Source organism: Lepidochelys kempii, chromosome 26 (genome assembly GCF_965140265.1).
Source record: "Lepidochelys kempii isolate rLepKem1 chromosome 26, rLepKem1.hap2, whole genome shotgun sequence".
Classification (NCBI taxonomy): Eukaryota; Metazoa; Chordata; order Testudines; family Cheloniidae; genus Lepidochelys; species Lepidochelys kempii.
In genome coordinates this window covers 2515250-2530417 of record NC_133281.1, presented here as the reverse complement: position 1 = coordinate 2530417, position 15168 = coordinate 2515250, and the positions used below count along the sequence as shown (strand labels likewise).

At 55.8% G+C, this 15168-nt stretch overlaps 1 protein-coding gene across 2 annotated transcripts in view; it reads left to right on the top strand.

The window, feature by feature from the left end:
* The window catches only part of ADGRA2 (adhesion G protein-coupled receptor A2), a 105703-nt gene that overhangs the window by 83244 nt on the left and 7291 nt on the right, over positions 1-15168 (top strand). For both annotated transcript variants that reach the window (XM_073325421.1, XM_073325422.1), the window contains 11 exons: positions 1137-1208; positions 1667-1830; positions 2189-2402; positions 3031-3195; positions 7115-7316; positions 8080-8229; positions 8710-8871; positions 9055-9255; positions 9342-9543; positions 10059-10267; positions 14812-14939. In XM_073325421.1, coding sequence (XP_073181522.1) covers positions 1137-1208; positions 1667-1830; positions 2189-2402; positions 3031-3195; positions 7115-7316; positions 8080-8229; positions 8710-8871; positions 9055-9255; positions 9342-9543; positions 10059-10267; positions 14812-14939 — 1869 coding nt within the window. The remainder of the gene's footprint in view (positions 1-1136; positions 1209-1666; positions 1831-2188; positions 2403-3030; positions 3196-7114; positions 7317-8079; positions 8230-8709; positions 8872-9054; positions 9256-9341; positions 9544-10058; positions 10268-14811; positions 14940-15168) is intronic.

Here is a 15168-nt window from a genome sequence, read left to right as displayed (position 1 = left end):
TGCTCAGCCTGTCGTGTGGGCTCCTCTGTCCCCACCTGTGTGGGGAGCTCATTAAGTGCTGCTTGGCGATTGTGTGCATTCTTGATCAAAGTGAGCTTTAAAACCCCAAGACATAGTGGCAAACGGGGCCAGGCCTCTTGTTTTCGCTTTTCTCCATAAAACCAGGCCAGGGGAGGGGGTGGAGAGTGGGGCTAAGCCAGAGAACAAAAGCTGAGAGGGACTGAAGTGGCTGGAGAGATTCTGGGGGGAATTAGATTAAAGCAAAAAAGCAAACGTTTGCCCTGAGTTTTCAGTGTATATCTCTGTATAATCCATGATGTGAGGGTGTGGAGAGAGTTCGTAAAGCGAGAGGGAGTAAGTGAGCCCCAAGACTCCTGGGTTCTCGTCCCAGCACTTGGGGAAAGTATTGCCTTGTCACTAAAGCTGGGGACTGGGCGTCAAGACTTCTGGCCTTACATTTTCCAAAGTGACTAGTGGTTTTGGGCCCCCAAAATCGAGACCTAAAGGGCCCTGATTTTCAGAGGGCAGATACTCAGCACTTCCTGCATGTCATCGGGCCCCCAGAACACTTGTGGTGAGATAGGCCCTTGGCTTCTATTTCTGGGCCTGCCACAGACTGTGTCCCTGCTCTGTGCCTCAGTTTCCCATCTGTAACATGGGGTAATGGTGGTCGCCCCCTCACAGAGGGAGTTGTGAGGTGAGGCTGAATGGGCTCCATACAGGGTGAGCTGGGGCGAATTCTTTGGCCTGAGATACACAGGAGATGATCTATGGAGTCCTTCTGGCAGGGTGTTTATTGTTACTTGTGTCTGGTAGCCCCACAATGGGCCACGTGCTATATGAGCACAGAGCTCCCCGTCCCTCTCTCTCTAAGGTCCCAGTTCAGCAGTCTTAGCAGATGAGGCGAAAGCTGTCACCTGCTCCCTGGAGCCAGGAGCTTTCCCGCCCCAGGGGGGCCCGAGGCAGAAGCGTTGGGAGAGCAGGTTCTGCAGTGTCTGGAAATGCCCGTTTCCTCCCCTGGCTCTGCGCCAAGAGATGTTTGCCCTGGGACTTGGCTCGGTGCGTTTGCCCAGCAGGTCAGAGCGCATCCGCCAAACCTCTGCCACCTCCAGCCCGGTTCTTGTCTCCTCCCACAGGAACATGTCAGGGAATATTTTCTCCAGCCTCCAGCCTGGCGTCTTTGACGAGCTGCCATCTCTGAAAGTCGTGTGAGTATTTCGCTGAGAGGAAAGGGTGTGTCGCATGGCCCCCCTCACCCACCCTGCCTCCGTGCCGGAAGAGTCGCCCTGGCCAGCAGGGAGCTGAGCGAGAGATGTGCGCTCACGCCCGGTGCCCTGAGGATGTGGTGTGCTCACAGTGCTCTGGCAGTTACACGTGTGTGCAGACTGGCACGGGGACAACAGTATGCGCAGCTGCCCATGTCCTGCCACGACGGTACACCCTCTGTGTGCTGCTCCTGTGCCACTCTGGCCTCCTGCAGTGAGTGTGGGGTGGACAGGCCTCAAGCTGTTACCTGTTCCAGCCCAGACCCTCGTGCCCAGCACGCCCCAGCCACTGACGCATGCGAGGGGTGGTCCTGGCAGCAGCTGGGCTCATTCTGCTGACCCCCATCTCTGTGGGGCCTCGGCCATCCCTGACTCCAGTCCTTTCACTTTGCCTCTTCCAGTGACTTTGCCACCGAGTACCTGACGTGCGACTGCAACCTGCGCTGGACGCTGCCCTGGTCCAGGAACCGCTCGGCTCAGATCTCCGACAAGACGCTGTGCATATACCCCAGCCCCCTGCAAGCCAAGCCACTGAGGAGCATCCAGGAGAGCCAGCTGCAGTGTGGTGAGGCAGCCTGGCCTTGAGCACCGCTCGCAGGGGGCAGGGGGTGGGCAGCGCTGAGTGTCTGAGGGCCAGCCCCTAAGCTGTCCGTCAGGCTTCTGACTGCCAAGGCCCTGGACAACCCCCTCAGCTCACTGTGGGCCCAGTAGGGAGTCAGCTAGTGCCAGCCGGGCTGGTGGTTTCTGTGGCGTGGACACCAGTCTGGCTAGGGATGGGACTGAGACCACCCCCTGCCTGTGGATCATGACCCACGGGGCCTCTGGTCATGAGCGACCCAGGGGACCGGGCACAGCCGGAGGGGGCTCCCCGCCCCACCGGGGGATGAGGTGGCTCACCCAGGTATCTCGGCCCTTTCCTGCAGTGGGCACTCCGGAGCTGCACACCCACCACCTGATCCCTTCGCTGCGCCAGGTGGTGTTCCAGGGCGACCGCTTGCCCTTCCAGTGCACAGCCACCTACCTGGACAGCAGCACCCGCATTCGGTGGTACCACAACCGGGTGCTGGTGGAGGGGGACAAGCAGACTGGCATCATCCTGGAGGAGAGCCTCATCCACGACTGCACCTTCATCACCAGGTATGGAGCAGGCTCCATCCTGCCCGGGGTGCTGGGCAGCAAGTTGTAGGCACTGGGGAAGGATGCTCCGCAGTGCAGCCCATGTGCCAAGCTACTCTGGGCAGGGGCCGGGTTCCCGAAAGCTCAGCTCAGCCCTGGCCAGGGATCGCTCTGGACCTTGACAGCTCCTGCTGAAACTGAGCCCGCGAAAGCTGGGATTCCTGACTAAGTCTCACCTGGGTGCATGACGCTTTGCTTCACCTGGGGTGGGGGCTGGGATTTGGGTGCCTAGTTCCCCTAGGTTCCTTTATAAATCCCAGCTCTTTATGTATGTGCCAAATGACCATGTTTTCTTGCCAGCTGCCATCTCCTGCCCAGAGGTGGCTGCCTTGTGGTGGCATTTGAAATGATCCCTGGGCCTTGCTTTGGGCCCCCACCTGCAAGGGAAAGGGGCTGCAGAAAAGCACTGGGTTAGCCCTGGGGAGATGTCTCGCCAATGGGTTCGCCGTGCGTATGGATGCAGACACGGCTCTGCCTGTCTCTCCATGGGGCCTAGGGCAGTGCCAGGCCTGTCAGTGAGCACTGCTGCCCTCCTGGCTTCTCAGATGTGAGCATTTGCCTTGTCGTCTTCCCTCCCTCCTACCCCCAGCGAGCTCATCCTCTCCAACATCCACGTCTCTGCCAACGGCGAGTGGGAATGCGCCGTCTCCACCTCCCAGGGCAACGTCAGCAAGAAGGTGGAGATTGTGGTGCTGGAGACATCGGCCTCATACTGCCCAGCCGAGAGGGTCACCAACAACCGTGGGGACTTCAGGTCAGAACTGGGGCTGCTGCACCCCGACGCCCGCGCCCCAGCAGCACCTCCCGGTCACTGCCCCGTGCCCACGGCTCAGTCACCCGTGGGGGAAAGGGCCTGGGGTAGGAGCAGCCTCTTCACGTTTCCTGCTGCAATCGGTGTGTGGTGAGCGCCCCCAGGAGGGCTCCGTGTTGCTGGCACAAGGGGCACTGGGTTTCCCTGTGGGGCTGCTGTGGGTACCGGGTTGCTGGGCCAGCTGCAGTGTGGAGGGGTCCCTTTCGCCAGCTGCCCCCGTAACCCTGGGGGCATCGGGGGAGTTCCCTCCGCCTTCCTCCATCAGGATGAAGAGCTGGGCTGACTGGGAGGGTTGGAGGGCATGCGGGAAAAGGGGATAGCACCCACAGTTTGCCCTACGAGCCCAGTCCCCGGGTCCCTCCAGCCCAGCCTCCGACACCTCCTGCTTCTGAGAGGGGTGGAAAACTGCACTATGGGGTGGGGTGTGGCTGGAGATCCCTCCCTGCCCCCTGCAGGGCTCAGCAGGGGCCCAGCAGCACCAGTCCTGCCCTCCGGGTTGATAGCTGGTGTCTGTTTGCAGAGTCCCCCAGCGCCCCTAACTCCAGACAGAGCATGCGAGTAACGCTGCAAACGCCGCCCTGTGGGAGGCGGGGGGCCAGGAGGCAGCGCAGCGGGCGTGGGGGTGTCTGGGCTTTTCCGCTGGCTCCTCCACTCCTCAGGCTGCAGGCGCAGGGGGGTGCTGAAGGCTCAGTCCCGCAGGTGACCCGGCGTCTGGCAGTGATTAGGCAGCCATTGATAGGGAGGCTTCTTTGAAAGGCTTCCCATGCTGGCAGCGCAGACGGGCTCCAGAAGCAGAGGTGTTGGAATTTCTCTGGCAAGAGACGAAAGGCTTTGGGAGCCCACTGTAACCTCGGCGGGGCCTTCATGGAATATAAATTACTGGTACAGTAAATATGGCTTAGATTAGCAGGACCCCATGCACGCCCCGCCCCCTCCATTCCACGCTGGGTATGGAATTGGATAGCTGGGGAAATTGGCATTCTGCCGCGGGAACTCCCCTGCAGGCCTCGGGCACAGAGGGTCTCGGGGGTTTACTTGCTGCCGTGGGTTGGGGGGGATACAGAGGTGGCCAGCAGTCTGGGGGATGGGGCTGCTGGGGGTGGGGTGGGGAGGGTATAGGGGGATGAAGGCTGCCAGGGAGTGATACAGTGGGGTACAGGGCAACTGGAGACCTGGGGGATATAGGCAGGCTTGGGGGAGAGGCACATGGTGGGGATACAGGGGTGGCTTGGGGCCTGAGAGTGAAATGGGCTGCAGTGCGGGGTACTGGGACTGCAAGAAGGGGGGATATGGGCTGCCAGAAGGTTCACAGGGATGCAGAGGTGGCTGGTGCCCATGGGGGCATACAGGGGGTACAAGGGCAGCAGGCTGCCAAGGAGTGGGGAGGATTCAGGGGTCCAGTTGCATTACCAGGATGTGAGAGAGCTGCTAGGCATATGGGGTCCATCCTGCTGAGGACAGAGGGACACGGGCAGGGTGGTTTTGGGCACTGGGGCACTGAGGGGCACGAAGGGCTCAGGCAAAGCAGCCCACCCCATCCGTGCTGCCAGCTCTAGCCAGGATCAGGCCTACTCGGGGGATTGATTCCAGAATAAGCTATGGTGTGAATTTAATGCCCAACAGCTCTTTGGGACTAGCCCCCAGGTGGGCCCTCCTAGTCAGGGAGAGCATGTCCATGCCAGAACAGCTGTTCTAGTCAATCTCCCCATGCAGACGAGCCCTTTGACTCAGTAAACTGCAGCCCTCTTATCAGCTTCATTCCAGCCATTGGGTCTCATGATGGGACTGGGGGAAGGCATGTGACCTCCATGGGCCCCCCTCCCATAATCTAGTTGTGGTGGTAGCGGGTGAGCAGGGAGTGGCTCAGAAATGAGATGTTGAAACAGCTGGGCCGAGATTTCCAGGGAGGGAAATAAATTACCCCATAAAAATCTCAGCTGCTCTGTGGATTGTCTGAAGTCTTTCTCTTTGTCATGCCCTGCATGCAGCTGGAAAGCTTTTCCCTGATCCCCCTTGGGATCCCCCCAGTGCACACCGTGGATGTGTTCCCCCCACCCCCCATGCACGGACGCATGCCTGCTCCCCCGCTCCGTGCCAGCAGAGCTTCCTTGCTGTCTGCACCCGCCTGGTTCGTGGGCAATTGACCCAGTAGAGCCGCGAGGAAATGGTGCTTCTTAACGTACCAGATGGGGTGCTCGCTGGCTGGTTTTGGCCATCGGCGAGCTGAGTCTGGGGCTGGTCTGTCCAGTTCCCAGCAGACGGGCTAGATGATGACAGGGTTGCCAGTCCTCTGGGTTCTTGGCTGGCCCCTTCCACCCTTACTAACCCACCTCCGGCATTGAGCCTGTGCTGTTCCCAGCAGCTGCCAAGCCTCTGCTGTCAGCCCATCCCTGGAGGGGCCCTGAGTGCCCCAGGGGAGGGACCATTCCACTGGGAGCCTGCCAGCAGCCCTGCTGTGTGCTGGGAGAGCCCCAGGCAGGCTCCGTGCAACCAGCTCTGCACAGCCGGTTTGCATTTCTCCCCCACTGTCATAGTTTTCCCGGTCTCGTGCTCCCTTGAGGCTGGTGGTGGGTTCCCAGGGCCGCGGCAGGGGAGCGGGGCTAATTACAGCCTAGCCCAGCCACGGTGCTGACTCAGTGTGCTGCAGGAGGGCTAGGCACTGTTTGCCTTTTGTCATTCAGGAAATGGAAATTGGCCTGCCTCTGGCCCTCCCCCACCAGCTCCTGCCTGCCTGTGGCCCCCCAGCTCCCGGCTGCCTGTCCCTCACCCACCTGCCCCCACTCTTTCTGTCTGGGCTCCAATGGTCTGTGTAGAGCCTGTCTCCCAGCTCTGGGCTGGGGGAAGGTGTCATCCTGCGAGCCCTGGGGTCTGGACCCCTCTGTCAGTCTCAAGAGGGGATAATCTGGGCAGCAGGAGGCCATGCTGCCCCTGCCCACATGCTCAGTAGGACACCCTGAGGCGGGAGGGGAGCTTCTGTGGCCCAGTAATAACATCCTGGTTGCTGGGGCAGGGCAGCACCTTCTTGGCTAAGGCTCTCGTCCCTTCCGTAATCCCGAGAGGCTGGCCAGCCTAGGAACGTGCACGCTGGAGAATGCAGCAAAAATCCCCCATTTCTGTGTCCCCTATTGGGAAAATAGCTCAGCCGAGCAGTTTCCCACTCAGCGAACCCCACCCTGCAGGATCCACCTGCCTGCTTAGATTTAACCTGCTTCCATACATGCCTAGTGGTGAGTGCTGCGGGCCTGGGACTGACAGACAGAGCGGGCTGGGAGTCAGGGCTCTGGGGTTCCCTTGCTGGCATTGCCACTGGCCTCTGGGCAAGTCCCTTCTCCTGTCAGGCAGCCTGGAAGGCCGGAGCAGAAGGTGCTTGGAGGAGGCAGGTGCTGCAGCTGTTGTTATTTTCAATGTCATTCTTTACAGTGCTCCGAAGCGCATGGTACAGGGTCCAAGGCTCCTCGGTTACCCTTTATTATTATTGTAGGGCCTACTGACCAGGGCTGGGGATCAAGGCCCCATAGTGCTAGGCACCCCGAGAACAGAGACTGCCCCAGCTCCCAACCCAGGATTTGGGCAGCCTGCGCGGGATGAATTAACACACAAACCGGGGTGGGGAGGTGTTAGTGGGACAGCAGCTGGACCAGTCCCTGGTGCAGGACCTGCCCGCTCTGTGGCAAAGCGTTTCCAGGAGGAACTGAAAGGGGACGATTTGGGGATGGGGATCCTTCCTATTGCAAGGGCGGCAGGTAAGAGAACGGAAGATGCTGTGGGGAGAGGGTGATGGTGTCTGGGGGCCTGCCCGGGGCCCCAAAGTGGCCGTGCAGGCCGGGCACATTCTCACTGTGTGTCTCCCCTTTTCATCTAGGTGGCCTCGCACCTTGGCCGGCATCACTGCCTACCAGTCCTGCCTGCAGTACCCCTTCACCTCGCTGGCCGTGAACGGGGGCCCCGTGGCAGAGAAGCAGGCGTCGCGGGGCTGCGACCGCATGGGGCGCTGGGAGGAGGGCGACTACTCGCACTGCCTGTACACCAACGACATCACCCGCGTGCTCTACACCTTTGTGCTGGTGAGTGGGGCCTGGCTGAGATGAAGGGAAGGAAAAGGTTTCCTCTTCGCCCATCTGGCCTGGCTGTCTGCAGTATGCATTTGCAGTGTTCATCCCTCTGCTTGCTTCTCTTTCCATCTACAGTGTGCATTTGTCTGTCCATTTGCAGCCTGCATCCCTCTGCCTGTCTGTCTGCGATATGCGTTTTGTCTGCCTTTCTCTCTAGCCATCTGCAGTGTGCATCTGTCTGCCTGCCTGTCCATCTGCAGCCTGCATCCCTCTGCTTGCTTGCCTGTCTGCGGTATGCATCTGCCTGCATGCATCTCTGTCTGTCCGTCTGCAGCTTCATCCCTCTGCTTGCTTCTCTGTCCATCTGCAGTGTGCATCTGCCTGCCTGCCAGCCTGTCTGTCCATTCATTTGCAGCCTGCATCCCTCTGTCTGCGGTATGTGTTTTGCCTTCCTGTCTCTCTAGGTATCTTCAATGTGCATCTGTCTACTTACCAGCCTGTCTGTCTGTCTGCAGCCTGCATCCCTCTGCCTGCCTGTCTGTCTGCAGTATGCGTTTGCCTGCCTGTCCGCCTGTCATGTTTCCAGGCGAGTGTGACCATGGTACAGCTGTGCCAGCTGCAGGCTGCGGCTGTAGCCCTGCGTGCCGTTCAGTGACCCTTCTGTAGATCAGGGCATCTCTGAGGCAGTCCCTGCCCCAGCTCCCTGGCATTGTTGAGCTGGGCTAGCAGGAGGGGGGTATTGACCCGGCTGGTGACTCCCCCGTCGCCTCTGCAGATGCCCATCAATGCCTCCAATGCCCTGACGCTGGCGCACCAGCTGCGTGTGTACACAGCTGAGGCTGCCAACTTCTCCGACATGATGGACGTCATCTATGTGGCCCAGATGATCGAGAAGTTCATTGCCTACGTGGACCAGATCAAGCAGGTAGGGCTTCCTCCCCTGCCCCAGCTCCCTGTCACGAGCCCTCTCTGCACACTCCTCCCCTTCCGCACCCAGCCTCGTCTGCCCCAGTTCTCCCTCTTCTCCCCCCACGTGGTGCTGTCCGTGAGCGCTCAGCTCCTCGTCCCAGTGCCAAGGTGTCTGTGAGCAGAGCCCAGCCTGGGGGTCGAGTGCTTCAGGTGTTCTCATCCTCCAGCACGTGAGCCCCTGCCCAGAGCAGTCACTGTCCTCCAGCCAGGCGGAGTATCTCCCTCCCCGCCAGCCCCCTTCTAGGCCTCTCTGCAGGCCCCCGCTGGCCCTCACACCCACCCCGAGACAGGCTGACGTCACCACCCCAAGAGGGAGGCTGGGGCACACAGGTGGAGGGACCGTCCCATGCTCCAGACGCCCCTGGGGAATCTTCCTTGAATCCCTGGGGCTGGGTGTGTCAAAGCCCACGACGACCACCCCCCTGCTCCCCTCCAGCTCCCGGACGTCATGGTGGAGATGGCAAGTAACATGATGCTGGTGGACGACCACATCCTGTGGATGGCTCAGATCAAGGACAAGGCCTGCACCAGCATCGTCCGCTCCATGGAGAAGATCGCAGGCTACGTGCTCAGCAGCAACTCGCAGCATGTGGCCGTGGTAGGGCCCCAGGGCTGGGGAGCTGGGCAGGACTGGAGGGAGCTCAGGGTTGGAATAGCAGGGGGCTGGGGGTCAGCACTGAGGGGCGCTGGGTGAGAGTGGCCTGGCCTCTGCCTCCAAGGCTGCTAGGCTCCTTGTGGTGGGTGCCCTGCTAACTCCCTGGCTGCTTTGCACCCTCGGCAGAACTCGAGGAACGTCGCCTTCGAGGCCTACTTGATTAAGCCGGAGAGCTACACGGGGCTGAGCTGCACGGCCTTCCAGAAGCAAGACGGCGGGCGCCCGTCGCTGCCGGAGCAGGAGGCTGAGCCCCTGGCTGACCAGCAGCTGAAGTTCAGGTGCACCACGGGCCAGCCCAACATCTCGCTGGCCAACTTCCACATCAAGGTACTGGGGGGTGGCGATGGGGAGGGGCAGGGCCTGAGAGCTGCGCTGTCTGGGACCTACTAACCTGTTGCTCCCTGTCCCCTCAGAACAGCATCGCTCTGGCCTCTATCCAGCTGCCCCCCAGCCTGTTCTCCGCCTCGGCCCCGCTCTCCCTGCCCCAGGCCTGCAAGGTCCAGTTCCTGGTGTTCCGGAACGGCAAGCTCTTCCGCAGCACCGGCAACTCCTCCCGCCTGGCCGACAACGGCAAGCGCCGCAGCGTGGCCACCCCCGTGATCTACGCCGGGACACGTAAGGGGCACTGCTGCACGGGGGACAGGGCCATTGCCCTGGGCTCTGCACAGCCTGCCCTGCTCGGGGGTGCAGTGTCGGGGGGCTACGAGAGGCTATCACCGGGTCACTGGAGCCCACGTCCTCCTCCCCAGGGGCCGTGTGGCTCTCAGCAGCGCAGACCCATGTGGTGGGTTGTCTCTGACCCAGATGTGAAGCCGTAGGGGCCCCTGCTGGCCAAACTTTCCTTCCAGATGGGCAGCTGGCCTCCCCCCTGCCCATGGGGGTCTGGTGGGGCACGGTGGTGGCAGCATGCAGAGGCCATGGGCCTGCCTTCCACTCCACATTGGTTGCTGCTGCTTTACTCTCCCCTTGTGCGTCAGGTAGGGTGTTGCTCAGCCAGGTCCCAGGAGGCAGCTGCAGAGCAGACTACCCCAGGTCTGACCCTGCCTGGGCCCTGGACAGCAGGGCGTGGAGTGAGGGATGAGCCCATGCAGTGCATCTGCTCAGCCGTTCTCCTCCCCTTCCCTCCCCAGATGGCTGTGGGGTCAGTAACCTCACCGAACCCATCACTGTCTCACTGCGCCACTTCAGGGAAGGGGCCGACCCCATGCCTGCCCACTGGAACTTCGAGGTGCTGGGGGGCTACGGGGGCTGGAGCGCCGAGGGCTGTCAGCTGGCCCACCAAGAGCCCAACATCACCACCCTGTTCGGCCGGCACCTGAACAACTTTGCAGTGCTCATGGTAAGGAGGGGCGGCAGGAGAGGGAGGGGAGACTCTGGCCTCCTGAAGTAGACTAGGGGTGTTATTTTGGGGGGGGGAGAGGCAACTGCTCTCTCCTCGTCACACAGTGGCTCCAAAGCATCACACCATGTTTGCCCTGGATTTGTCCTACCCCCTCTCATAAGAACGGCCACACTGGGTCAGACCAAAGGTCCATCTAGCCCAGTATCCTGTCCTCTGACAGTGGCCAATGGCAGGTGCCCAAAGGGAATGAACAGACAGGTAATCATCAAGTGATCCATGCCCTGTCACCCAATCCCAGCTTCTGGGAAACAGAGGCTAAGGACACCATTCCTGCCCATCCTGGCTAATAGCCATTGATGGAACTGTCCTCCATGAATCTATCTAGCTCCCTTTTGAACCCCGTTGTAGTATTGCCTTCACAACACCCTCTGGCAAGGAGTTCCAGAGGTTGACTGTGCATTGTGTGGAAAAAATACTTCCTTTTGTTTGTTTTAAAACTGCTACCTATTAATTTCATTTGGTGGCCCCTTGTTCTTGTATTATGAGAAGGAGTAAATAACGCTTTCTTATTGACTTTCTCTATACCACTCATGATTTTATAGAACTCTATCATATCCACCCTTAGTCGCCTCTTTTCCAAGCTGAAAAGTCCCAGTCTTATTAATCTCTCCTTACACAGAAGCTGTTCCATACCCCTAATCATTTTTGTTATCCTTTTCCGAACCTTTTCCAAGTCCAATATATCTTTTTTGAGATGGGGCAAACACATCTGTCCCAGTATTCAAGATGTAGGCATCCCATGGATTTATATAGAGGCAATATGATATTTTTCTGTCTTATTATCTATCCCTTTCTTAATGATTCCCAACAGTCTGTTTGCTTTTTTGACTGCTGCGGGACATTGAGTGGATGATTTCAGAGAACTCTCCACAATGACTCTAAGTTCTCTTTCTTGAGTGGCAACAGCTAATTTAGACCCCATCATTTTATATGTATAGTTGGGATTATGTTTTCCAGTGTGCATCACTTTGCATTTATCAACATTAAATTTCATCTGCCATTTTGTTGCCCGGTCACCCAGTTTTGTGAGATCCTTTAGTAGCTCTTCGCAGTCTGCCTGGGATTTAACTATCTTGAGTAGTTTTGTATCATCCACAAATTTTGCCACCTCACTGTTTACCCCTTTTTCCAGACCATTTATGAATATGTTAAATAGGACTGGTCCCAGTACAAATACCTGGGGGACACCACTATTTATCTCTCTCCATTCTGAAAACTTACCATTCATTCCTACCCTTTGTTTCCTATCTTTTAACTAGTTACCAATCCATGAGAGAACCTTCCCTCTTATCCCTTGGCAGCTTATTTTGCTTAAGAGCCTTTGGTGAGGGACCTTGTCAAAGGCTTTCTGAAAATCTAAATACACTATATTCACTGGATCTCCTTTGTCCACATGCTTGTTGACCCCCTCAAATAATTCTAGTAGATTGGTGAGGCATGATTTCCCTTTACAAAACGATGTTGACTATTTCCCAACAAATTATGTTAATCTATGTGTCTGACAATTTTGTTCTTTACGATAGTTTCAACCAGTTTGCCCGGTACTGAAGTGAGGCTTACTGGCCTGCAGTTGCCAGGGTCACCTCTGGAGCCCTTCTTAAAAATTGGCATCACATTAGCTATCCTGCAGTCATTTGGCACAGAAGTTGATTTAAATGATAGGTTACAGATGACAGTTAGTAGTCCTGCAATTTCACATTTGAGCGAATACCATCAGGTCCTGGAGTTTATCAGTTTGTTCCAAAACCACCTCTGACACCTCAATTTGGGACAGTTCCTCAGATCTGTCACCCAAAAAGAATGGCTCAGGTTTGGGAATCTCCCTCACAGCCTCAACAGTGAAGACCGATGCAAAGAATTCATTTAGTTTCTCCGCAGTGGCCTTATCATCTTTGAGTTCTCCTTCAGCATCTCGATCATCCAGTGGCCCCACTGTTTGTTTAACAGGCTTCCTGCTTCTAATGTATTTAAAAAAAAATTTGCTATTACTTTTGGAGTCTTTGGCGAGCTGTTCCTCAAATTCTTTTTTGGTCTTTCTAATTATATTTTTATACTTCATTTGCCAGAGTTTATGCTCTTTTCTATTTTCCTCATTAGGATTTATCTTCCACTTTTTAAAGGATGCCTTTTTGCCTCTCACTGCTTCTTTTACATTGTTGTTTACCCACGGTGTTTAACCAAAGCCGACGGTATGGAGGAGCATTTGGTTTGGACAGACACATCCCTTAAGGGAGGATCTATAAATGGAGATTATGGTGGCTTTTTTAAAAAAACTGTTTTTTAATTTGGGGTATACTTTTAAGTTGAGCCTCTATTATGGTGCCTTTAAAAAGTTTCCATGCAGCTTGCAGGGATTTTACTTTTGGTGCTCTACCTTTTAATTTCACTAGCCTCCTCACTTTTGTGTAGTTCCCCTTTCTGAAATTAAATGCTACCGTGTTGGGCCGCTGTGGAGTTTTCCTGGCCACAGGGATGTTAAATTTAATTATATTATGGTCACTTTTACCAAGTGGTCCAGCTATAGTCACCTCTTGGACCTGATCCTGTGCTCCACTTAAATCAAGAATTGCCTCTCCCCTTGTGGGTTCCAGGACTAGCAGCTCCGAGAAGCAGCCATTTAAGGTGTCGAGAAACTTTATCTCTGCATCCCGTCCTGAGGTGACATGTACCCAGTCAATATGGGGATAGTTGAAATCCCACATTATTATTATTGAGTTTTTTATTTTAATAGCCTCTCTAATCTCCCTGAGCATTTCAGAGTCACCAACACCATCCTGGTCAGGTGGTCTGTAATATAGCCCTACTGCTATAGTCTTATTTTTCAAGCATGGAATTACTATCCATAGAGATTCTATAGTACAATTTACTTCATTTGAGTCTACGCTTTCTTTCACATATAGTGCCCCTCCCCCACCAACACGACCTGTTCTGTCCTTCTGATATATTTTGTACCCTGGTATTACTGTGTCCCGTGGATTATCCTCATTCCACCAAGTGTCTGTGATGCCTGTTCTATCAATGTCCTCATTTAATACAAGGCACTCACGTTCACCCATCTTATTATTTAGACTCCCAGCACTGGTACAGAAGTATTTTAAAAACTTGTCACTTTTTAGCTGCCTGCCATTACATGATGTAATTGAATGGGACTTTTTTTTTAATTTGACTGTTTCTCATCAGATCCTACCTTCCATCCATCTTCCATCCTCTTCTACTTATTAGGACACAGGGAATCTCCATTTATAGATCCTCCCTTAAGGGATGTCTCTGTCCAAACGACGTGCTCCTCCGTACCTGTCGGCTTTCCCCCTGCCCTTAGTTTAAAAATTGCTCTACGACGTTTTTAATTTTAAGCACCAGCAATCTGGTTCCGTTTTGGTTTAGGTGGAGCCCATCCTTCCTGTATAGGCTCCTCCTTTCCTCAGTTCCTAATAAATCTAAACCCCTCCTCCCGACACCATCGCCTCATCCACACATTGAGATCCTGCCTGTCTGACTGGCCCTGCGTGTGAAACTGGGAGCATTTCACAGAATGGTACCATGGAGGGCCTGGACTTCAGTCTCTTACCTAGCAGCCTACATTTGACCTCCAGGATCTCTCTCCTGTCCTTCCCTACATCATTGGTACCTACATGTACCACGACCAGCGGCTCATCCCCAGCACTGTACATAAGTCTGTCTAGATGTCTCGAGAGATTTGCAACCTTCACACCAGGCAGGCAAGTCACCGTGCGGTTCTCCCGGTCATCACAAACCCAGCTATCTGTTTCTAATGATCAAATTGCCCATTACTAATGCCTGTCTCTTCCTAATAACTGGAGTTACCTCCCCCCGAGAAGTATCCTCAGTGCGAGAGAATACCACATCATCATCATCTGGGAGGAGGGTCCCAACTATGGGATTGTTTCCCTCTGCTCCAGTTGGATGTTCTCCTTCCTTGAGGCTTTCATGCTCTTCAACAGCACAGAGACTGAGGGTGGGACCATTCTACTGGATCCCAGAAAGTCTTATCTATGTACCTCTCTGGTCTCCAAAGTCTGTACCCGGTCTCTGAGGGCCAGGAGCTCCTTGCACTGAATGCATACATGCTGCATTGAGTGCAATAAACTGGGTAGCTCCCACTCTGTTGCTGGACTTCTGCCTGCATTCTCTTTTTACTCCTGAAGCTTGTTCCCTTGTTGGTGCTTTGTTTTTATCAAGCGGTGTTTTGACCTTTAAGTGCAAAGAATGGTAGGTGTATCTTGCCCCTGCTCACACTCCCCCTGTAAACTCCCTTGCCAAACTCCTGTTAGCTGCTCCCCCGTCACCCCTTCCAGCTGGCCGGGAGAGTAACAGTCATTGTCCGCTCATGCACAGGCTGTGGCAGCAGCAATCCCCAGTGGCCCTGGCATGGCAGTCTTGACTTAGCCAGCTTACCAGCAGCCCCCTAGTCTGGGAGGAGCCAGATATAGATGTGAAACGAATTTTGTTTTTGTAACTAGGAACTCAGCAATTTCCCCAGTGAGGCACCAGGCCCAGCTGAGGTTCTGCATCCTGTTCTTTACACCTGCACTGCCCTCCTGCTGCTGTGCTTGTTCACCACCATCATCACTTACATCATTAACCACAGGTGAGCGGGGACATGATGCTGTACTCTGTTAACCAGCTGCCACTTTCACCTCAGAAGTGGCTGCACGTCAGTGGTTTGGGGCTGAAAGGTTGATCAATACCCTCTGGCCCTTGGTGGAATGAGGGACCTGTCCATCAGCTTGGGTTTTTTTCAGACATGTTGAGGCACTAGCCAGCAGCCACAGCAGGGCTTAAGGCACTTCCTGTCAAATCTATCTTGGAGACTTTGC